The 23031-nt window shown below is 57.6% G+C and overlaps 3 protein-coding genes across 3 annotated transcripts; 2 read left to right on the top strand and 1 right to left on the bottom strand.

Annotated features, from left to right (window-relative positions):
* Positions 1-132: 132 nt before the first annotated feature.
* KIF12 (kinesin family member 12) lies at positions 133-5162 on the top strand. Its single transcript, XM_071447924.1, is given in 18 exon segments — positions 133-198; positions 200-330; positions 652-717; positions 845-923; positions 1005-1126; positions 1277-1352; positions 1465-1617; positions 1619-1820; positions 2043-2134; positions 2362-2497; positions 2575-2693; positions 2804-2908; positions 2997-3256; positions 3433-3610; positions 3768-3842; positions 3919-4028; positions 4133-4269; positions 4402-5162. Coding segments are annotated over 18 exon segments (2172 nt in total). The 3' UTR covers positions 4467-5162.
* On the bottom strand, positions 4588-10002 carry VTN (vitronectin). Its single transcript, XM_071447919.1, has 9 exons — positions 9734-10002; positions 7974-8103; positions 7413-7532; positions 6668-6952; positions 6422-6561; positions 6011-6167; positions 5760-5909; positions 4984-5256; positions 4588-4809 (listed from the first exon to the last, which is right to left on the bottom strand). Exons 2-9 carry the CDS (start codon positions 8032-8034, stop codon positions 4691-4693), a joined length of 1305 nt encoding a protein of 434 aa, XP_071304020.1. The 5' UTR covers positions 8035-8103; positions 9734-10002; the 3' UTR covers positions 4588-4690.
* Positions 10003-10904: 902 nt separating this feature from the next.
* SARM1 (sterile alpha and TIR motif containing 1) lies at positions 10905-21033 on the top strand. The gene is made up of 9 exons (XM_071447918.1): positions 10905-11516; positions 13930-14548; positions 15153-15365; positions 15490-15581; positions 17130-17365; positions 18949-19042; positions 19836-20025; positions 20118-20239; positions 20710-21033. The coding sequence occupies exons 1-9, from the start codon at positions 11089-11091 to the stop codon at positions 20837-20839; spliced, it is 2124 nt and encodes a 707-aa protein (XP_071304019.1). The 5' UTR covers positions 10905-11088; the 3' UTR covers positions 20840-21033.
* The last annotated feature ends 1998 nt before the right edge of the window (positions 21034-23031 follow it).

Genomic DNA, 23031 nt, shown 5'->3' with positions numbered 1-23031 from the left:
CGTACAGGGGCACGGTGGAGCCCGTGAGGATCCCAGGGCTCGGGGACCCACCTGCCACCCGCCCCTTGCGCTCCCTCCCCCGCTCGCCCCCCGCCGTGCGACCGCCGCTCTCCCGCAGGGCTGGCACGGTCAATGTTTAACCGGAGGGGTGGTACCGGTTGTGCGGGGCAGCCGGGGCCGGCTGAGGGTGGCTCCCACCGGGACCGGCCGGGCGCTGCGGGCACCCCGACCACCGCGTGCTCGGGGCCGCATGGAACCAGAGGGGGAGCGGGGCGGGCACCCCCAGCCGAACCCCCGGCCCAAGACGCTCCCACAGGGCCAGGACAGACCGTAAGTTGTCGGGGGGATGGAGGAGACAGAGGCCACCCCGTCCTGGAGCAGCAGGACTTGGGCAGTGACTGCCCGGCTGATACAGGCAGCGGGGGGTGGCATCCCAAAAAGGCTGGGGGGGGACAGGACCGTCCTTCTGCGGCGACATGGCGGGGACAGTGAGCTCAGTCCCCTGCCAGGCCTCAGGGCACAGTGGAGGTGGGAGGACGGTGCGAGCACAGCATGACCGGGGGTCCCTCTACCCCAGCCCCCGGGGTGCCCGCGGGCAGAACCCCCCAGCTGGGGGGCACCCACCACCCTGCTGCCCTCTGTTCCCCAAAGGAGTCCTGGAGAGGAGCGGGGAGGGCCCGTGGAGGGCAGAGAGACTCGTCTGAGAGTGGTGCTAAGGTAAGGTGAGACGAAAGGGCTCAGGGACGCGGCAGGAACCTCCCTGCCTGGGGCGAGGTCACAGCAGGGCTCCGCAGGGTCCCCGTGCAGCGACACCTCTGTGTCCTCGTCCACACCCCACCTTTAGGGTCCGGCCACTGACCTGCACGGAGACGCGGCGAGGTGACCAGCAAGTGGTGCACAGCCTCGGTGACGGCGCCGTGCACGTAAGTGCCACCTCCCCGCGGGGGTGTCAGGCTTGGGAAGGGCTGCGGCACCCCCTGAGCCGCCGCTGTCCCCACGGCCAGGTGAGCGCGGCCAGGCACGATGCCACCTTCGGCTTCAGCGCCGTGTTCGACGCCGGCGCCTCGCAGGAGGCTGTGTTCGAAGGCAGCGGCATGAGGCAGCTGGTGGAGCTGGCCATGGACGGGTGAGTCCCGGAGAGCCCCCCCGGACCCCAACCCTCCCGACAGCCCACGCCGGGCCTTACCGGCGGGTTTGCACTGCCCAGGCTGTGTCGGGAGGTGGCATCGCTGTGCCACCGCCTGCGGCCGTGCCTGACGCTCAGCATCTTCCACAGCTTCTCCTGCACCGTCTTTGCCTTCGGGCAGACCGGCTCGGGGAAGACCTACACCCTGATGGGACCTCTCGGCCAGGTACAACGCTGACCACCTGACCTGATCCTGGTCGTGGGATGAGCTCTCCCCACCCGGTCACGGTGCAGGCAGGTGCCCGATGTGACCGCTCACCATCCTGGCATCTCTGCAGAGCGACACCCAGCCGGCGTCCCCTGCCCTGCTGGGGCTGATGCAGAGATCCTTCACCTGCCTCCTGGAGCAGAGCCGGAGCCGTGCCTCTGACCTGGCTCTCAGCGCTTCCTACCTGGAGATCTACAACGAACAGGTGAGTGCCTGCCCAGCCGCCCCCTCCGGCCCTGCTGGCACCCCTTGCCCCCCTCTCCCGGTGCCTTCCTCCTGCCATACCCCAGGTCCGGGACCTGCTGAGCCCGGGGCCACCATGCGCCCTGCCCCTGCGCTGGAGCAAATCCCGCGGCTTCTACGTGGAGAACCAGCTCAGTGTGGAATTCGAGAGCCTGGAGGCCATCGTCAGCCTGCTCCTGCAAGGTGCTGAGCCACAAGCACGGGGCTGGGACATGTTCAGGGCGTGCTAGACCCAGTGTGGGGGGATTCAGCCCCCCGCAGACCATCCCAGGGCTGGTGGCGCTCTGACAGCAGCCAAGAGGAGCGGCCAAGGCAGCTCTGGTCTGGCAGGGGATGCTGAGCAGTGGATGCTGTGGGGTGGGGCAGGGATGGGGGGTGCCATGCAATCAATTCCTCCCTCGGCAGGATCCCAGAGGCGCCGGACCTCGGCACATGCCCTCAACAGGCACTCGAGCCGCAGCCACGCCCTTCTGACCATCCACGTCCGCAGCCGAGCCGTGAGCGCGCATCCCGCTCCTGGGCAGGGCTGGGGGGCTCAGGGCTCAGCGCGGGGGTGCAAACAGCCCCACGGTGGGGGGGGTCATGCTCTTCTCAAGGATACCTGGGTGGGGCTGGAGTGAGCAGCCGGGAGTCCTATCCAAGACCCAGGAGTCGGGACAGCGCTGTGGGCCATGGGGAAGGGGTGATGGGGGCCAAAGCATCACCCCCCAACGTGGTTCTGCAGGCCAGCGCCTGTCCCAGCAAGCAGGGCACGCTGTGCTTCGTAGACCTGGCTGGCAGCGAGCGGGTGAAGGAGACTGGCTCCAGCGGGGAGCTCTCTGTGGAGGCCAACAGCATCAACCGCAGCCTCCTGGCGCTGGGTAAGGGCTGGGGAACCCGCCCGGGGAGCGCCCCCACCAGAGCCTTGTCACATCCTGTGTGGCTCATCCTCCGGCAGGACACTGCATCTCCCTGCTGGCCAAACCCCGAGGGAAGCGAACGCACGTCCCCTACCGGGACAGCAAGCTCACCCGGCTGCTGGCTCGCTCCCTGGGCGGCTCGGGCATCACCCTGATGGTAAAACATGCAGGAGGCTGGGCAGGGGTCTCACCCCGTGGAGGGGTGGGCTGGAAAAGAATGGTGACCCTCTGGATGACAGCCCACCTGCATGTCTTGCCCGTTGGCAGGTCGCCTGCATCTCCCCATCCTCACGCTGCCTCTCAGAGACCCTGAGCACTCTGCACTACGCCAGCCGTGCCCGCAGGGTCACCACCAGACCCCTGGCCAACAGGGTATTGCAGACAGGGACCACCCTCTGAGCTCCTCTCCCCGCTGCTGGGACCCCCCTGACCCACCCCTTTATCCACCCACCCCTCCCAGGTGTCCCGGGAGAAGCTGGTGCAAAGCTTGGAGCGAGAAATCCATGCCCTGCAGCTGGAAAACCTCTCCCTGCGCCAGCAGCTGTGCCTGCCCAGAGTGCCAGTGAGGGGCACGGAGGTCGCAGGGAACCCTCCAAAGGCATGGGTGGGCTCTGGAGACAGGCACGGCCCTGCAGGACAGCTCCCACCAGAGGGAACCCCGGCCTGGCCCAGCCTCTACGGTCTCCTGCGGGACTTCGTGGTGGAGAACGAGCAGATGAGGTATGGGAAGCTTGTGTGGGACCCCCGAATAGGGGATTAAGGGGCTGCCAGGGCAGCCAGAGCCCCTGGCCGGGCAGCACCCTGCACCAACCAGCCTCCCTCGGTGTCTCCATGGGGCTGGGCAGGGCTCTCTGGAGGCTGCCAATGCCCTGCCGGGCTTCCTTACTGCTCCCCAGGCATCCCCATCTGTCCCCACACCTCAGAGGGGACATCCCAGCTGGCCCATCCCACAGAGGCAGCTCCTGTGACAGCCAGCCCCTGCTCCGGAATGCTCACAGCCTGCACGTCCCCCAGCGGCTCCCGGGGAGGCAGCGGCGGCCCGAAACCACACCCAGCTCTGTGCCCCGGCTGCCGGTGAGAGGGAGGGCTCTGCAGCCTGCAACCACGGCCGGGAGAGCATGCACACAGCACCCAGCCATGCACAACCACCCACACATGCACACAGCACCCACACATGCACAACCACCCACCCATGCACACAGCACCCACCCACTGCTGTCCTCTCTTGCAGAAGCTCCCTCCTGCCTCCAGCCACCCCAGCTGCCCACAGTGCTGCCCTGGGCCAGCTAATGCCACCATGTTCCAGGTACAGCCCCAGGGGTCCCTTTGGAAGGGTGGCACAGGGGTGGCACAGCCACCCTGACCGCTCTGCTCACCCCCAGGTGCTGCCAGTGCCCGCTGTGCCAGAGCCAGTCCCCCCTGAGGGAAGTGCTGGACAGGAGGACGCGGCTCTGCCTGGCTCACATCACCCCCAGCCGCACCAGAGGCAGCGGTGAGAGCCACTCCTTGGGCATCAGCTGCAGCTCAGGAGTTCCCTGGAGTTTTGAGGGGTGGTGGGATGGTAGGTGAGGGTTTGTTTGTGTGCCCTCATGGCAGGAGTCGTGGCAGGAGCAGGAGTTTGTGTCAGCAGCACCCACTGCAGCGAGAGCTGCCAGGTCCTGAGCGCATCCCCAGCCCTGAGGGAAGGGTCATCCCTTCAGCACCACCATGGCCAGGGCTGCCAGAGCCCAGAGGTGAGCGGGGCAGTGCTGGGAGAGCAGGCAGGGCCTTGGATGGGCACCCAACCCTGCTCAGCCCCTCACACGTAGGGCTGTGCACTGATCCTGGGGAGATGGAGACCTGACCCTGCTGCTCCCCGCTGGCAGCTGCCGGCACCGTCCCTCTCCTCCAGTGGGAAGAGGCCCTGGACTGGCTGGCAGAGCAGATCTGAGCTGCCACAGGCACACCATGGATGGGGCCAACATCAGGGATCTGGCACAGACTGGGGGGACAACCACAGCCCTTGGGGACACGGGACCTTGGACTGCGAGGACTGCACAAACCATGGCACAGACGGTTGGATGGAAGGACAGACAGAGCTCTCCAGCCTGCTTGGCCCTCACAGTTTATTTCTGTCTAGCTGGGGCTGTGCTGCTGGTGGGTCCAGGGATCCCATCAGGCGCTCTCCTCCGTGGGCTGGGGGCAGTCCAGCCAGTACTGGGCGATGGAGCGGGGGTAGCGCGGCCGCACCAGGTCCACGCGCTTGGTGCGCAGGTTGACACGGTAGTACTTGTCTGGGGAAGGGGACATGGCAGTCAGGACTGTCCCCAGCTCTGGGGAGCTGCCAGCCCTCACTGCCAGCACCTTCCCACTGCATCCCAGAGCCATTGCAGAGAGAGAGGAGCCCTCCCCATGCCCCAGCAGCCCTGATCCCGCATCATTCCCGGATCCTGCCAGACCAGACTCACCTCCCACAAAGAAGTAAACACTCTGGAGCATCTCACACGTGGAGCCCGACAGCCCATCGCTTTCAACACCTGACGAGTCGGGGTCATTCTGCAGCCAGCTCCAGAATCCCAAGTTCAGTGACCGGTGGTGGTTGTACCTCTTGCGCTGGCGGCGAGACTTCCTCCTGCGGGGCTGCTGGGAGGCCACGTAGATCCTGCCGGCCATGGCAGCGTCCAGGCGGCTGGGCACGCCCCGCCAGTCCCGGCTGATGTACCCCGGGCCGCTTGCCCCGGCTGCAAAAGGAGCAGAGGCTGAGTGAGAGGGGCAGCAGCGTGCCCGAGACCCACAGGAATGCTCCAAGGAATCCCAGCCTGGATGGGATGTGTGACAATGACACAGGCCAGGCTGAGCCAGGAGTGGCCCCCCACCCCCTTGGCTGGGATCTGCTGAGCCCCCTTCTCCTCCTCTCTATCTTTCATTCTCCCTGCTCAGGGCTGGGGTTTTGCTGCGGCATCTCCAGCTCCAGTGACAATAAACAGTCCCCAGCAGTGGCACCGTGGTGTGAGGCAGCTGCTGATGGGTTTGGTCATGGGGGGCATAAGGGCTGTGAGGGTGGGATTGGGGATGCTGTGGGAGGTGCAGCTGTGGCCTGGGGGGTTCCTGTGCATGGCCTGGGCAGGATGTGATGGCTCATCCTGCCCACCTTTGCTTTCAGGCATCGCTGCCTCCTCTTTGGGTGTCTGCATGCCTTGTCAGTGCCCGCTGTTGGGGCCTGCCAACCCTTCCCAGCCCTTACGCATCCTGCTGCCAAAGAGGAGCTGGAAAACATCCTCCCAGCTGTCCCTGTTCATGAAGGCATAGTGCTTGAACACCGTGGAGGGCGAGGACTTCTCACAGTCGGCCTGCGTGGGCTGCTGGGCGAAGTCGTAGGACCAGTAGTACTTGTCTAGGAGAGGATGAGCAGGGTGTTAGGGGTGGGGGGACAAGCACTGGAGGGGTGCCCAGTGGTGCCAGGCTCTGCCAGGAGCAGGGGGCAGCCCCCCTTACCCTTGAAGAAGTAGACTCTCTCGTTGCCGTGGAAGCTGTGGGCGGGCAGGGCGAATGCTGCATCCACGTTGTCGGGGATGCCCTCAAAGCCCTCGGAGATGTCCCGGGGGTACCCAGGATCCAGGGCTCCGTCATCAAAGCGCCAGTACTGGGTGCCCTGGGGGGTGGGGGACAGAGAGGGGTCACAAGTGCAACATTCCCCAGCCATGGGTTTGCCAGAAGGAGTGAGCGGATGATGGGGAGTCCCTTCATGAGGCTGTGGTTGCTTGGGGTCCCAGCACAACCACAGGGATTTGGGGTTTCTGGCAACCACTGTGTGTGTGGGTGTATGGGAGGTGCCAGAAGGGGATATAGGGTGGGTTGGGGGGTTGTACTGGCCATTCTGGGAGTACTCCCAGCCCTGCAGCCCACCTTGAAGAGGTAAGTCTTGCCCTGGCAGTTGATACGTGTGAAGGCTGCATCGATGGGGCCCTCGATGCCCCACACATCACTGATGAGCTTGGGGTAGCCAGGCCTCACACTGGTCTTGTCCAGCTCATAGAAGTACTTCCCTGGGGAGAGAGGAGAGGTAGGGGCAGCAGGAGGGACTGCAGACACCAGCACAGGGTGACAGCATGGCAGCATGTCCCATGTGCCTGGGGAAGGTCCCCAAAGTACCTCGGAAAGCATAAAGGGAACCGTTCTTCAGGTCGGTGAAGGCATCAAAAGGTTTCCCGCTGCACAGCTCCTCAGGCTCCTCAGACACACTTGGGGTCGTGTTGGGCACCTCTGGCAGTGTCTCCTCAGGGTTTGGCTTGCTCTCTGGCGTGGTCTCCACCGGCACTGGGGCTGTGGGCAGCTCTGTGGGGTCTGCCACGGGCACCTCCTCGGTGACAAAGTCGACAGTGAGGTTGTAGTCCAGGTAATCGTCCTCCGGCAAGGCAAAGACGTCTCCCCGGGTCACTGCAGGAGGGAGCAGGTTGGTTCCCCCTGGGTTTGGGAGCAGGAGATGCTCCCTCCCAGGCAATAGGGATTTATAGAATCATGGAGTCATTAAAGTTGGAAAAGCCCTCAAGTCCAATTCAACCCAGCACTGCCAACCATGTCCCCAAGTGCCACAAGTACACAATTTTTGGAACAGTTCCATGGATGATGATCCCACCTGGGCAGCCTACTCCAATGCCTGAACACCCTTTCAGAGAAGACATTTTTCCTACTAACCAATCTATCCAATTAGCACAGATCCCTCACTCCAGATGGCAATAAGCCAGCTCCCAAACCCCCCCTGTGCTGCAGCAAATCCTGGTGCTGACTTCACCCCTCAGCCACAGGTGGGTGCAGAGCTGAGCCAGCACAGACTCCGCGCTGTGGAGCACCCATTCCCCCGGTGCCCTGGCCAGGAGGGTGGCCATGGGGACAGTACCTTTGGCTTTGCAGACAGTGGAGTAGTCACTGCAGCAGCTCTGGTAGTACACACAGAGGGTGTCGCACTGGCACTTGTGCCCTGCATCGAAGCCTTCCTCACAGCGGCCCTCGCAGGAGTCTGCAAAAGCCACCCCACAGCTCAGGAGGGGTGATGTGGGGTGGGGCAGTGGGGCCTCCCCTCCCAGCCCAGCCCCATGAGGGAAAACAAACTTGGGGATGTCCTGCTTGGGGGTACCCCACCCCCTTCATGGTCAAATCCATCACCAGGGGCTACAGCAGCTCCTTGCCCTGCTCCCACTCAGGTCCTGCTGGGATGGGAGCCACGGGCTGGGCTGTGCCATGTTCCCAGTTCAGTGCTGGCAGCCCAGCTGTGCATGGGCAGGGATTTGCCACGGCACCATTGACACCCATGTGCTGCCCACTCACTTTCTCCCCATCCTGCAGGGTACAGCCAGCATGGCCATGGCCACCATCCGCTCCCTCCCCACCCTGCCCAGCCCCTCCACCAGCCCAGGAACCCCCAAAGCACTTGGCAAGGGGTTGGCTGGCTAAAGCTCACCTTCTGCAGCACGGGTGGTGGCCAGCAGGGCCAGCACGAGGGCAGGGAAGAGCAGCCTCATCCTGGGTGTCCCTCCTGCGACTGTGCTGGAGCACAGCAGAGCCCCAGCAGCGTCCAGTGTTTGCTCAGCCTGCCCCGGAGGGGAAAGCAAACAGCCCAAGGTCAGCACAGGGGAAAGGGGCAGAGATGATCTCCCACCCAGCTTCCCCCACAGCCCACGCTGAACTGGGCGTGTCTGCAGGGGGACAGGGCTGCTGGGGAGGGGTGTAAGCAGCTCCTCCCCAGCCCCGGTGCAGGGTGGGCACTGTTCAGAGAGTGGGCAGGGACAGCAGATAGTCAGGAACCAGTTTTGAGGTCCTGCCATGCTCATTTCACAACATACCTCATGCTGTAAAAGCAAGCAGCTGTTTCCCAGCCTGGTCTTGGCAAAGCCAAAAACCCAAATGAGATGGGATGGGGGAGCAGTGCTCAGAAGACAAAGGGAAAACCCACGGGCTTATGCTTGCCCAAAATATCACCATTGTGGAGGGCTTATTCTTGGGATTTCAGCTTTCTCAACATCAAGACTGGGAACAGACCTGGGGAGCCCCAAGGCAGGGTGGCTCCTCTGATGGGGCAGATGCCACCTCCATGCCTGGGGACCAGAGGCCAGAGGTGAGTGCCCGGGGCCAGGAGCCCTCAGCACTTTCACTGCAGAAGGCAAACAAAGGCCTGTGTATTTTGCTCCCGTCATTCCCTTTCCCACCAATCTTTCAGTTACTAATTAATGTCGACTCAGCTCTTTTGGCAGCTCCTGATAACTCTGGGATGTTTATTTAATCGGGGCAAGGAGCAAATGCACACGAGGCTGCAGCAATCCTGTCTCTTCTGCCTCTGCTGGGACAGGAGTTCCAAGGGATCTGTCCTGGCCCTCGGGCAGGAGTGGTGCAGCTTTTGGGGGAGAGAAACCCAAGCAGGGTGCCAGTTCTCCAGGGGTCTTTCCTCTGCCAGCTCAGACACAGGCAGTTCCTGGCATCTTGCTGGAAAGAGCTTTATTTGGTTTTGAGACAGGCACTTCCACCTGGAAGCCCTGGGGAGCTGAGGGCAGCTACCAGACATGGGCTTTTGGGGCAGAACTTCTCCTGCAGCCCTCACCCCACTCCTTGTCCCCCGGCCTCAGCTATGGCAGGGCTGGCATTGTCCCCAAGCGCTGCACTAGGGCATCATCCCATCCCTGTTGAACCAGCCCTGGGGGACAGCAGCCCTGCGAGGCTTGCAGGAGGCTCCGGGGGAGAAGGGCTGGGCATTGTCTGAGCTGCTTTGGCTGATCAGCCAAGACAAAGCTCCCTCCTGCTGCTCCAGGCTCCCAACCACCAGCCACAGCCCCATGACGGCTCAGCGGTCCCTTCCCTGCCAGGAGCAGATCCCAGGAGAGGGCTTGGGTGGATAAAAGGGCCCCGGGGAGCTCCTGCAGCCGAGGGCTGAGCAGAGCCGGTGAGGAGAACTCGGGAAACGGGGCTGAAACGCCAGGACAAGGCTGGGAACCGCTGCCGTTCCAGATCCCAGGCTGCTGGGTCTGAAATCTCTCCCAGAAAAAAGCAAAGCAAAGCAAAGCAAAACTAGAAGCAGAACAAAGCTCAGCTCTCTGGGCTAGCCAGGACAAGCCGAAGGGAATGGTTTGAATTCTGCTGCCCCCGGGCAGCAAACCCTCTGCTGCTCTACGCTGCAACAACCCTTATGGTTACCCCTGATTAATAACGATTTATCGGGAAATTCCTTACTGGTTCTGTGCCGAGCTGCTCCCGCAGCTTCGCTCTGCTCGGGGTGCCTCGTTCGCCGTCCTTCCTTGTGGGATGATGTCCCTTTCCTCTGTCTGTCCCTTCGTAGTGGATTCAGAGAGGATTAAGAGCGACTCTGTCACATCCAAACATCAACTCGAATTTAAGTCTCAGGCTGACCTGGCAGCAACCTGGTTTTGGAGGCAAGGATTTAAGCTGCTCCTCCCAGCACATCCGAGAAATGCCCAAAGCATTTAAGCATTTCTGCCCTGAGCACGTCTGGCCTGGAAAAAAGAAAACAAAAGAGGCCCAGGCTGCCTCTGCTCTTTCTTTTATCATGCAAATCCCGAGCCCACCCAGAAGAGCTGCTCTGAATTTCCACCGAGCAATGGGTATTTGCTTCCTGCTGGTACCAAGCGGGTTCAGAACGCCGTGCCAGGGTGGTCACAGCCTCACCGTGACCACCACGGTGCCTGGTGCCCTTTGCCTGCACCCTGGGTCCCCTCGCTGCTCACACAGGGTCCTGAAGAGGAGTTCTGCAGAATCAGCGTGGGGGTCCCTGCCTGCCATGGGGGTGACACCGCAGCATCAGCAGCTCAGGGACAAAGGGGGATGTGAGCCCTGGGGACAGCAGGACAAGCCCCAGCTCGGGCCGGGCAGGGAGGGCTGTGGAATAGAATGGTTTGGGTTGAAAATGAAAAATTGTCCAGTTCCAAATCCTGTCATGCTCCACTATCCCAGATTGCTCCAAGCCCCGTTAACCTGGCCTTGGGCACTTTCAGGGTTGGGACATCCACAGCTTCCCTGAACAAGCCCTTCACAAATAAAAAATTTCTCCTAGTATCTAATCCAAATCTCTCATATTTTATTTTAAAACCAGTTCCCCTTGTCCTCAGTATCTATTCATGTAGAAAGTCACTTCTCCTTTTATAAATGAGCCCTATTTAAGCACGGAAAGGCCACAATCACAGAAACATAAAATTTAGGATGGAAGAGCCCTCTAAGCCCGACTCCAGCCGTTATCCCGGCACTGCCAAGCCCACCACCGAGCCACGTCCCCAGGTGCCACATCCCCGATTCCGTTAAATCCTTCGGGGGCCGGTGGCAGGAGGGCTCCGGGGGGCTCAGCAGCCGCCAGCACCGAGCCCCTCCTCGGAGAGAGGCGGCGCCTGCGCCCGGTGACATCAGCCCCGGGGACCGGGATGCTGAGCCCGGCTCGGGGAAGGCGGATCCCGCTCCGCTCCCAGCTCCGCATCCCGGCCGGGCAGCGGGGGCACCGCGTCGCCCCTCCCGTGTCCCGGCAGCAGCGGGGGCTCCCCGCGGGCGCGGGGCCGGGCATGCCGCGGTAGCCGCCGCCGATGCTCGCCCTGCTGCTGTCGCTGCACACGCTGGGCCGGTCGCTGGCCATGGCGAGCGCGGAGCTGCTGGCGGTGCCCGGGTGTGCGAGCCGGGCGGGCGGGGGCAGCGGCGGGGTCTCCCCCGGGGTGGGCGGCGAGGTGCGGGAGGCGCTGGAGCGGGTCCTGCCCGTGCTCCGCAGGGCCATCGGCCACGCCACGCGGGCGGACACGGCCCAGGGGCTGCGGGCCGCTCTGTCCGAGGTGTTCCGGCTGGTGGAGGAGGCCTGGGGGATGCCCGCCGTGGGGAGGGACGTGGCCAAGGTGCTGTGCGATGTGATCCGCCTCGAGGGGGGCCTGGACCTGCTGCTCAACCTGCTCTACACCGCCGAGCTGGAGACCAAGTGCCAGGCAGGGAAACTCCTGGAGCAGATCCTGGTGGCGGAAAACAGGTGAGTCTGCAAAGAGCCCCTCAGCCTCACCCTGCTGGACACAGCCCTGCCGGCCCCAGAACGGGGCGGGTTCAAAGGGACCCCCTCATCTCAACCCCCTGCAATGGGCAGGGACCCCTTCCACAGACCAGGTTGCTTCAAATCAATCCAGCCTGGCCTTGACCTACCTTCACCCATCCTCATACCCCCAATTTCCCTGCTGTGGGTGCTCTCAGTTGCACAAACTCCCCTCGGATCCCCACAGTTTGGGGGAGGAGGACCAGCCCCAGCCCAGGGATGCTGGTGAGGACTGGGGTGTCCTCCTGACCCCCCTCAGCCAGGTTGAGCTGAGTCAGTTTGGCTGGCTCAGAGCATCTGACCCAAAGGACAAGGTGTGACTCTCCTTTAGCCATAACTGCAGCACAAGGAGGACAAAGCCACTCCCCAGAGCCTCCCTGCTGCTGACCAGGGCTGGGATGAAGCCATAAGGAGGGCTCAGCTGGTCAGCAGCCCTCAGCCCCACGCTCAGGTGTGTGTGCTGCTGCCCAGGACAGGTGAGAGGTGCTGGGATGTCTCTGTCAGAGCATGGGCATGATGTGTGTGTGTGTGTGTACAAAGGTGCATGTGCACACCTGACACATCCCAATCACAGCACCTACACACAGCTCACCCTTCCAACACCCCAAATGCACTCTGACAGCTCTGCTCTCCCTCAGAGCACCCTAACCCAGCCCAGCCAGGGCTCTGGAAAGGATGTGGAGGGAGCCTGGCCAAAGTGTTGCTCTGGTTTCCTGGGGGGTGTCTCTTGCTGGAAGGCTGTGGACTCACAGCCTGGGCCTCACTTCATGCACTGGCAGGCAAAAATAAGCAGCAGCTAAATCAGGAAAGCCCATTAGGGTGGAATTTAATCCCAGGAAGCATCACTGGCATGGTCTGCATTCAGCACTCAGCTCCTTAGCAAAAGAAAGCATTTGCTGGAGTTGTTGTTTCTGCTCCAGGAGCAGTTCATGCTCTTGGAGCAGCCATGGCATTCCAGCCCCTCGCTTCCCACAGTTCCTGAGCCATGGCAGGGAGGTGTGGGGCTCCCCTTTGGGCCCAGCCTCTCACTTGCAGAACTCTCCCAGTCTGTGCCTAGCAGCAGAGGTGTTGAGCTGGGAGCTGGACAGGTCCTGGCTCCATCTGCAGCTGCAGGGAGTCAGGGACCTGTGTTTGTCATCCAGCTCCATGGCTGAGTCTGGGCTCACAGCCAGACCCAGGCTGAGGGTTTATTTATTTAATTTTTTTTCCCCCCAGGGCTCTCCACAACATTTCCTGTCAAACCCACCCCAAGGTCAGTGAGAGCCCTGTGGGTCACAGGCTTCCCAGAAATGTTCTTCCTGCCTGCCAGCACAGAGGCTGGAGTGCCATCACGCCACCATGAGTGTGCCACTGCCCTCCTGAGCAGCAGGGCGTGGGGCACCAGTGCCAGTGCTGCCTCCCTGACAGAGCAGCTCCAGCACAGAGGCACCAAATGGCCACGGCTGAGGGCAGGAATGGAGCTGCCACTCGCCCCAGGAAACTCATGGGAGCACAGCCAAGAGCTCATCTCAGAGGGTGGTGAGGCCCTGGCACAGGGTGCCCAGAGAAGCAGTGGCTGCTCCATCCCTGAAAGTGTCCAAGGCCAGGTTGGACAGGGCTTGGAGCAGCCTGGGCTGGTGGAAAGTGTCCCTGCCCATGGCAGGGGCTTGGACCTGGATAAGTTTTCCAGTTTTGGGTCCTTTCCAACCCAAATCATTCTATGACCCTGGTTTTCCCTTTCCACTGCATTTTCAAGGCACAGCCCCATTCAGGTGTCATTTTAAGCACAGGCCTTCCAAAACCAGCCATGGCCAAGCAGCAGCTCGTGGCCCTTGCCCACCTACCCCAGGCTCTTGCTGTTCTCTTCCAGAAGAGTGCAAGGGGAGGAAATAAAGAGCTTCCCTCCAGCTGCCATCCCAGGACAGACAAACCCCTGTGCCCCACTTGTGGACAGGGCTGCTTGGCTGCTCATCCAGGTGTGGAAGCCCTGTCCTGACAGCCCTGACAGCAGCGCTTAGGGGACAAACAAGTTTCACTCCCAAACACAAAACAGCTCCACACCACAGCAATGCTGGCCCAGCAGATCCATTTCCAGTCTGGCATTAACCCATCCTGCCTGTTAATTGCTATGAAGATCCTACCTCAAGCATGAGAGCATCCAGTGAGGGTAGGTGGGATGTGCACCCCATCACAAATTCTTCCATCAGACCCACAGAGGTTCCTCCAACACCAGCCTGCTGCACCTTGCTGCACTGCATATCTGGCAATGGGATAAATGCCTGTCCTGGGATAAATGTCACCAAGGCATGGGCCACACCAGTCACTGCTGTCACCCCTTGCACATCCACCTGCCCCCCTCCCCATCTCCTCCCCACAGGGACCGCATTGCTCGGATCGGTCTGGGCGTGATCCTGAACTTAGCCAAGGAGAGGGACATCCCCCAGCTGGCCCAGAGCCTGTCTGGGATCCTGGAGCACATGTTCAAGCACACAGAGGAGACCTGCTTCCAGCTCATCTCAGACGGAGGCCTGGACACCATCCTGTACTGGTGCCGCTGGACGGACCCCGCCGTGCTGCGCCACTGCGCCATGGCCTTGGCCAACTGTGCCATGTACGGGGGCCAGGCCAACCAGCGCCTGATGATTGAGAAAAAGGCAGCAGAGTGGCTCTTCCCCCTGGCCTTCTCCAAGGATGACGAGCTGATCCGGCTGCACGCCTGCCTGGCCATCACGGTGCTGGCCACCAACAAGGAGATCGAGAAGGAGGTGGAGCGCTCGGGGACGCTGGCTCTGGTGGAGCCCTTCATCGCCTCGCTGGACCCCGAGCAGTTTGCCTGCCAGATGCTGGGCAGCAGTGACAACATCCAGGGGAGGACAGCGCAGGACCTGCAGCGCCTGGTGCCCCTGCTGGACAGCTCCAGGCTGGAGGCTCAGTGCATCGCCGCCTTCTACCTGTGCACCGAGGCTGCCATCAAAGCCAGGCAGAAGAAAACACAGGTAAAGGGTAGGTTGGCCTGGAGGAGGGTGATGACAAAGGGAAGGGGTGGCACAGTTGCATCTTGGTGTGTTTTGGTCCTCACCCGGCCCAGCACAGCTTGTTGGGAAGTGTGGCAGTCGTATTTTCTGGAAAAATCCCTTTGCCCAGGATTCTTCTCCTGGGAAGCTGAGAAGCCTCAGAGAAAAAGGAAAACAATATTTATCTCATTTGCTTCTCCTGTATTTTGCTACTTTGGAATGTGGTTGTTTATCCAGCAGGTGGTTGTTTCATTGGTTTCATGTGAATTGTTTTGACTCATTGGCCAATTACAGTCAAGCTGGGTTGGGGCTCTGGAAAGAGTCATGAGTCTCAATTAGTATCTTTTAGTATCACTTCTGTATTCTTTAGTATAGTTTAAGTATCCTGTAAGTATCCTTTCTGTATTCTTTAGTATAGTTTAGTATAGTTTTAGTTTAGTATTCTTTAATATAATACAGTAACATAAAATAATAAATTAGCCTTCTAAGAACATGGAGTCAGATTTATCATTCCTTCCTTCGTCTGGAACAACAGGGAAGAGGATGAGGGGAGACAAAGTGACGTCTCCGCCCTTTGTGTCCCCAGATTTTCAGTGAGATTGGGGCTACGCAGAGCCTGAAGAGGATTGTGTGCTACTCCACCAGCAGCACCACCTCCTCCCTGGCCAAAAAGGTGCTGCGCCTGATAGGGGAGGAGGTTCCTCGGCGCATCCTGCCCACGGTTCCCAACTGGAAATCCTGCGAGGTGCAGACGTGGCTGCAGCAGATTGGATTCAACAAATACTGCCAGAGATTCCTGGTAGGGCTCTGTGCTGGGAGAGGGACACATGGGGAGGGACATTTCTGCCCCGTCTCGCAGCAGAGGTGCAAGCATCTCACCCAGCTTTTCCTGGGACCTTTCCAGCCTGGGTTTCTTTTGGCAGGATCACCAGGTGGATGGGGACATTCTCCTGAGGCTGACAGAGGAGGAGCTGCAGAAGGATTTGGGGATGGACTCCAGCATCACTCGGAAAAGGTAGGGCCACCACCAGGGCACACTGGAGACTGCCTCGGGGCCACCACCACAGCGGCAGAGCAGGGACAAGGTCTCTGCCTTTCCCTTCCTGCAAAAACAGGCACGGAGATCCTCCAAATGCAAAACCTGGACTGCCAGGGCTTTTCCACTGAACTTTTTGCAGTCACAGAGAGATTTCTGTAATGGGACCACTGCACAGCAGAGGTGTGGATGGGGGAAAGACCACCTATGGCACAGGGCAGGTGGGATCATGCAAGTTACGCAGAAAGATGGGAACTTACCCTTAGCTGAGCTCCTCACACCTCAGTGTACAGAGGACCAGCACTCCCGTGCAGCTGTTCCTCTGTTTCCTCTTCCTGGAGCTCATCCTTCACCCCAGCGTGGAGCTGCACTCCCTCCTGAGCAGGTAAAATGTTGGAATCCGAAATGCAGGGAACTCTCAGAACTTTGGGCCTGTAAGCCAAAGAATTAAACATAGGATTTGACTTGCGACTTTGGAAAAAGCTTCCAAACTTAGATGCTAGAAGTAAGAATGTGGATTTATAGTTTAAACTAGAGACATGTTAAGTTAAGAAGAGGAAAGTTTAGAGTTTTAGAGTTTAAGATACAGAAAAAATAAAAGTAGTTACAAAGGTAAACAAGATTTTTAGAATGTAGTACTGTAGGTTTGTGTGTTATAATGTAGTTGGTTAAGAAAACTTACATTGTAGCATGAGTCCATAAAACAAAATAGGAGGATTGAGTTAAGGATTAAGGATTAAGTTAAAAGCATAAATATCCTTGTTAGCAGTGTTTTATTGGTCCATAAATCCTTAAAAAGTCTTGTAACTGCAAGTCTTGTGACCTTCTGAACTGTGCAGTAAAGATGTGAGCTGAAATCACCCTTCCCGCCTATGCAGAAAATAAGAAAAACAAACCATATCCCCTAAAACAACTCAGAGGTCCCGTCTCTAACTCATTCTAAACTCCTTCAAAAATCCCATAGTCATACCACATGTCTCTAAGTGCTGCTCTGTGATGGTGTTCGCAGGGGTCTTAGGATGAGGGAAGAGATGAGAATGTTGACTCCATGTTTCAGAAGGCTTGATTTATTATTTTATTATATATATTATTATTAAATCTATATTTATTAATATAGATTTAATATATATTTATATTTAATATATTTATATTTAATATATTTAATAATATAGATTTAACAATATATATTATTAAATCTATATTATTAAATATATTATTATTAAAACTATACTAAAAGAATAGAAGAAAGGATTTCATCAGAAGGCTAGCTAAGAATAGAAGAAGAATTAATAACAAAGGCTTGTGACTGACCGAGACAGTCCAGACAGCTGGGCTGTGATTGGCCATTAATTAGAAACAACCACATGAGACCAATCCCAGATGCACCTGTTGCATTCCACAGCAGCAGATAACCATTGTTCACATTTTGTTCCTGAGGCCTCTCAGCTTCTCAGGAGAAAAAGTCCTAAGGAAAGGATTTTTCAGAAAATATCATGGCTACACTGCTCCACTTGTCCCTCCAACCAGGTTTTTCCGGGAGCTGACGGAGCTCAAGACCTTCGCCAACTACTCCACCTGTGACCGCAGCAACCTGGCCGACTGGCTGGGGGGCATCGAGCCCAAATTCCGGCAGTACACCTACAACCTGCTCACCTGCGGCATCGACCGCAACTTCCTGCACCGCGTGACGGAGCAGCAGCTGCAGGAGGACTGCCACATCCACACCGGCTTCCACCGCGTCCGCATCCTCACCGCGGCCAGGGGTGCGCCCGCCCGGCAGGGAACGGGCTGGAGGGGTGTTTGGGATGAGCTGCTGTTGGAGTCATGTTGTGATTTTAGGATTCGCTTCAGAAACCTGGTTCTTTTTGTGATGATTCTCTGCTAGGTGTGTCAGTCACTTCTTTCTCCTGTTCTCTTGCTCCTTGGTGAGTATTGTCTGTCAGTCTTGGCCTTCTAGAAGGGCGTGGAGTGATTAAGCAGATTCAAAAGATGCCTCTTACCCCAGGGGGGACATTGGGCCATTCAGGTGTGTTTTGTCCCTTGTGCTTGGTTGGTGGTCTTTGTGTTCTTTCTCTCCTCTTCCAGGTAACAGGGCAAGCAAACCATGTGGTGGAGAGTTCTGTTGGAGCTGCTGCTGGATTCAGAGACCCTGTGGGCTAGAATAAAGCCCTGGATCCAAACCCTCCATCAGAACTGACTCTTTTCTTTCACCACTGCCTTAAAGCTGCTCTGCCAGAGGGAAACTCAAGGAGCAGACCCTGTTATGGGGTCCATTCTGCAGCCACCGGAGCTCTTGCATGCCCAGACTTGCTTCTAAGTGCCCAGCTGCAACATCCAGCTGGCCAAAAGTGTCTCTGGGGTGAAAACACTACAGTTGCCACTATTTGGTCAAGCAGCAAGGGCTAGACAAGCTCAGGCATGTCTCGTCTGGCTATATTGGTAATTATTCCAAGAGAGTATTACCAATATAGCGGACGGGATGTGCCTTGGCTTGTCTGGCCCTTGGTGCTGAATCAAATTGCAGTAACTGTGGCGTTTCACCCCAGAGACACTTTTGGCTAGCTAGGTGTGTGGTGTTTCACTCCACAGACACTTTTGGCCAGCTGGGTGTGTGGTGTTTCACTCCACAGACACTTTTGGCCAGCTGGGTGTGTGGTGTTTCACTCCACAGACACTTTTGGCTGGCTGGGTGTGTGGTGTTTCACCCCACAGACACTTTTGGCTGCCTGGGTGTGTGGTGTTTCACCCCACAGACACTTTTGGCTGGCTGGGTGCTGCAGCTGGGCACTGCAGACAAGTCCAGGCCTGCAGGAGCTCTGGTGGTGCTGGGATGGAGCTTCCCCCATAACAGGGGCTGCTCCTCAGGTTTCCCTCTGTGGAGAAGCTTTAAGGGGATGGTGAAGGAAAGGAGTCGGTTCTGATGGAGGGTTTGGATCCAGAGCTTTATTCTGGCCCTCAGGCCTCTGAATGCAGCACCAGCTCCCACAGAACTCCCTGAGCCCGTGGCTGCTGTTCCCTTGAACCCCGGGGAGAGGGGAGGGAAGGGGCAGGGAGCCACCAACCAGGTACAGGAGGGGAGGTCTCAAGGGACAAAGGACACCTGGATGTCCCAATGCCCCCCAGGGGTAGAGGGCATCCTTTGGATCTCCCAATCACTCCACGCCTTCTGGAATTCCAGGACTGACAGACAGTGCTGGGAGGGGTCAGGGAGGGGAAAGGCGAGGTGACTGACACACCTGGGAGGGAATCTTCAGGGGAGGGACCCGGGTTTCTGAGGTAAACCCTGAAATCACAACTCACCAAGCTGCTGGTTTGTAACTTCTGGTGGTGGTTTTGTGCTGTCTAGAGACGCTGCACTCGCCCATCACGCTGCAAACCACGACCAACGGGACCGACGTGTTCATCAGCTACCGCAGGAGCACCGGCTCGCAGCTGGCCAGGTGAGCCCTGCAGGGAACGGAGAGGCCCTGGGCAAGGTGGGAGGTCAGCTGTGGGAAAAGTGGGGAATGGGGAGGAGGGAGAGGCTGCCAAAAGCTGCAGAGGAAATGGGGACAGCACCTGTGAAGAGCTGCACAGCGGACAGGCCAATTCCCAGTCCTGTCACCGCCACTTTGTGGCCACAGCTCTCTTCACAGAGAGCAGCAGGCACAACCTTCCCAGGATTTCTCCTGGGGAAAGTCTGCGACAAAGCTCAGGCAAAGAAGAAAACAATTCTTATCTCTACTTGCTGCTCCTGTTGTTTAGCACATGTGGAATGTGTTATGGAGATTGTTTTACCAAAAGGGATTTGTTAATTAGACTCTGGTGATGGTTGTTTTGATTGATTGACCAATTAGGCCAAAGCTGTGTCGTGACTGTCTGTAAGGGGCCATGGGTTTTTCTTTAGTATTTTACAGTATTAGTGTAGTATGTAGTATAATATAGTATAACATAATATAGCAATTGTTCAGCTTTCTGAAATCACTGGACTCAATGCATATTATTCCCTGGCTGGGGGTTGCCTTGCTCCAATATCACTTTGGCACTGAGTGGCCTTTTCCTCATGCTCCTATGGCTGTAGGGGATCACAGCATGGAGTCAATGCCAGCTCCTCGTGTTCTCTGCATGTGCCCAGACAGCTGGGGCTGGAGCTGGCACCTCATTCCCTGCTCCTCTGTCTCACCGTGTCTCAGCCAACGTGCTGAGACAGCAAATGAAACCTCTCCTCATGGTGCTGTCCCCTCTTGCCACCAGCCTGCTGAAGGTGCACCTGCAGCTCCACGGCTTCAGTGTGTTCATTGATGTGGAGAAGCTGGAGGCAGGGAAGTTTGAAGACAAGCTGATCCAGAGTGTCCTGAGTGCCCGGAATTTTGTGCTGGTGCTCTCACCAAACGCACTCGATAAATGCATGGAGGACCCCGAGTGCAAGGACTGGGTACACAAGGTAAGAGATGCCACCAGGTGGGACCTCTGGTGGGAGGGAGTTGGTGAGGGGCTAATACAGGCCATGAGCACCTGCATGTTCTGTTCCTGCAGGAGATTGTGACAGCCCTGAACTCTGGGAAGAACATTGTACCCGTTACAGACCACTTTGAGTGGCCAGACCCAGAAACACTTCCCAAGGACATGAGGGCTGTCCTGAAATTCAATGGTATCATGTAAGCAAAAACCACCTGTGCCATGGGGTTCCTTGACACCTGGGGAGAACAGCTTGCATAAGGAGCAGCAAAGAGCCCAAGGACATTGGGACAAACAGATGAGGGTGGCAGAACAGGTCAAAGGGACACTGAGTCACTCCAGGTGCTCCAGAGCTTGCAGGGAGCAAAGGTTCCCACCACAACCCTGCTGCTGCTGTTGTGCTGGGGCTCCTCTGGGTGACACAGGGGACACTGCTGGGAGGACACACATCCTCAGTGATGCTGGCAGGTTTTACAGCTCACCTGGGTTTCTTTCCCCCCCTGCTTTCCCTTTGTGCAACCTGGCAGGGCATTCTGCAGCACCCATGGGAACTCCTGGAGAGCTGGGGTGGAGGAAAGGGGTCTCTGGCTGGCCCAAGTGAACTGAGCTATCTTGTGGCACCCCACACACAGCAGAAAAAGTCAACAGCACATTTTTTCCCTTGATTCAGGTGGTCCCACGAGTACCAGGAGGCCACGATTGATAAAATCATCCGCTTCCTCCAGGGCCGCTCCTCACGGGACTCCTCGGCTGGCTCAGAGAATGGGCTGGACTGCCTGCACTCCCTGGGGCAGAGCTAGAACCAGCACAGCAGCCTCAGAGACTCACAGGTGACCCCTTTTTTTTGTGGGGGTCCAAATTTATCCCTCCTGACTTTTTTCCTATCTCTGAGAGAAATCCTGTGGCTCTTACTCCCTCCCAATACAAGCCCCTGGTCCCAGCACTCCCTCAGTGCCTGGGGAGCCAAGCCAAGCTGGACTCTGGGATGGATTATGTGTCTTCCATGTCCTCCTGTGGGGTGTGAGGGAGACTGGCACCATCCAGACCCCCACAGGCAGCTGCAGCTTCCCCCAGAAACACGTCCAAAGAGGAAGAACCTTTGGAGAACTGAAAATTGGAGAAGCGTTGAGAATCCGTCATAAGAGGACGCAAGGGAGAGAAGAGCAATTGAGAGGAAGGTGTGGCTCTGCCGTGTGCCCCAGGAGTATCCTTGTGGTCAGAAACTGAGAGCAGGAAAGGGCAAATAAAAATTAAGCCCTAACAAAATCTTTGTGTTTGGGAAAGATAACCCACAAGGGCCTTCTGAAGTGCTTTATCTTTCCCAGCAATGTCCCTTTATCACAAGAGCTCCTTCCCCCCTCAAAGGACTTCCACCTCCCAGTGCTGCAAAACCACTTTGTGCTCTTACCTCTGGCAGTGGGAATTTGGGGTTAGACCACGTGAAGCTTCTGCAGGATCCCTGCAAAAAGTGCTTTTCAAATACCCTCCTTCCCTCCATCTGAAGTCTCAGCTTCACCCCTTTATCAGGTCTGTATTTCCAGGGCACAGGAGGCTGGATTGTGACCCTGGAAAACTTGAAATCCATGCAGGGAAGATGCTAATTGCTGTGCTTGTGGAGTTATTCCACACTGTGGCTGTATTTTATCCTGCTCCACAGCTGTATCTTATCCTGCTCCTGTGGTCTGTGCCTTCAGCAGGAGCTGGTGAATCTCTCTGCTGACCACCACACCCCCACAGCCCTGGCTGAGCTCCCTGGGGTTGTCCCTGCTCACTGCTGGATGCAAGTCAAGTAGCACTTGCTTCTTCCTATCAACCTCTTCTCAACACCCACCTGGGCTTTTTGCAGCTCCTCACCTTAAAATATCGAGAAAAAGTGGAGTTTTTGCCAAGGGCTGGCAAAGGATGCTCCAGAACCATCAGTTCCTGCTGCCAACACTGCAGGTGAGGAACCATGGGCATCCTGACACAAATCCCTGCATTCCACACTCCAGGCTGCTGAATCACCTTGAAAAACAAACAGGTTCCTCCTCCTATCCTTGCTCAAGAAGAACTCAACCTTTTCAGGAGGTAACAAGGAGTCTCAGCCAGTTTCTCCTCCTCCTGGCTCTGCCTGGAGCTCTGCTTTAACTGTCAGGAACACAAACACTTTCTTCTTTTGGCTTGGATCCACAAACATATCAGGGGCAGAAGAAAAGTTAATTCTGGTGCTTTATGGACAGTTCTTATCAGCTCCCAGTTAATGGCATCTTTGCTCTCCAGTGAAAGGTTAATAGCCATATTTGCCCAGCATTCATCAGAATTAGAATCCATCTAATCTCCAGAATAAATAACAAGAAGGCAGCAGATGAGCCCAAAGGTGAATCTGCGCAAGGATAAAAGCCTCTTGTCAGCTGCTTCAGGGAACAGCCTTCAGTAACTGAATGTCAGGGCCTCCATGGCCACTGAAGGAGTCCCACACAAACAGTCCTAAGGATTTTCCTCCCTGCAATAATCTGGTAAGTGATTGTGTCTTGTTTCCCAGGAGCTCTGTAGCAATCAGCCTCCTCACCCAGCACTCAGTGTGGATTTACTCATTCTCACCTGCCACGAGATCCCATCTCCTGCTCCAGCTGCCTGGCCTGTGACTCCTCCTGTTTCCCCATCATTATCTTCACCTTAATGAACTTGCCCTGCTTCTGGCAAAGCATCCCAAACCCACCCCCTTCCAGCTGGAGCAGACCCAAGGAAATGAATTCCTCTGTCCTCACCCTCCCTCATTCCTTTGCTCTACCACGTCAAAAGTGTTTGGAGTTATTCAATCAGGCATTATTAATAAATCTGGTTTTTACTCTAAATCCCTTCCTCTTTGTCTGTATTACGTGCTTCTCTCCCTGCAGGCTTTTCACACTTGCTTTTCCTTGCCACCACGAAGCAGAACTGACATTCCCAAGCACCATTCCTGCAGGAACCCCTCACTTCCCACTCACCTTTGCATGGACTGATGCACTGCACC

This window comes from Agelaius tricolor, unplaced genomic scaffold (assembly GCF_023055355.1).
Source record: "Agelaius tricolor isolate 1412-34295 unplaced genomic scaffold, bAgeTri1.0.p SCAF_25, whole genome shotgun sequence".
In the NCBI taxonomy this organism is placed as follows: Eukaryota; Metazoa; Chordata; class Aves; order Passeriformes; family Icteridae; genus Agelaius; species Agelaius tricolor.
This window is presented reverse-complemented; position numbering and strand designations above follow the sequence as displayed.

What these genes read in the sequence shown, in the direction of transcription:
- SARM1 (XM_071447918.1), top strand. Translation starts at nt 11,089, where the DNA reads ATGCTCGCCCTGCTGCTGTCGCTGCACACGCTGGGCCGGTCGCTGGCC. An exon ending in TCCAGCATCACTCGGAAAAG is followed by an intron (nt 15,582 to 17,129) that starts GTAGGGCCACCA and finishes CCCTCCAACCAG; the next exon opens with GTTTTTCCGGGAGCTGACGG. An exon ending in ACCGGCTCGCAGCTGGCCAG is followed by an intron (nt 19,043 to 19,835) that starts GTGAGCCCTGCA and finishes TCTTGCCACCAG; the next exon opens with CCTGCTGAAGGTGCACCTGC.
- VTN (XM_071447919.1), bottom strand. Translation starts at nt 8,034, where the DNA reads ATGAGGCTGCTCTTCCCTGCCCTCGTGCTGGCCCTGCTGGCCACCACC. An exon ending in TTCCCTTTATGCTTTCCGAG is followed by an intron (nt 6,562 to 6,667) that starts GTACTTTGGGGA and finishes CTCTCTCCCCAG; the next exon opens with GGAAGTACTTCTATGAGCTG. An exon ending in GCAAGACTTACCTCTTCAAG is followed by an intron (nt 6,168 to 6,421) that starts GTGGGCTGCAGG and finishes CCCACCCCCCAG; the next exon opens with GGCACCCAGTACTGGCGCTT.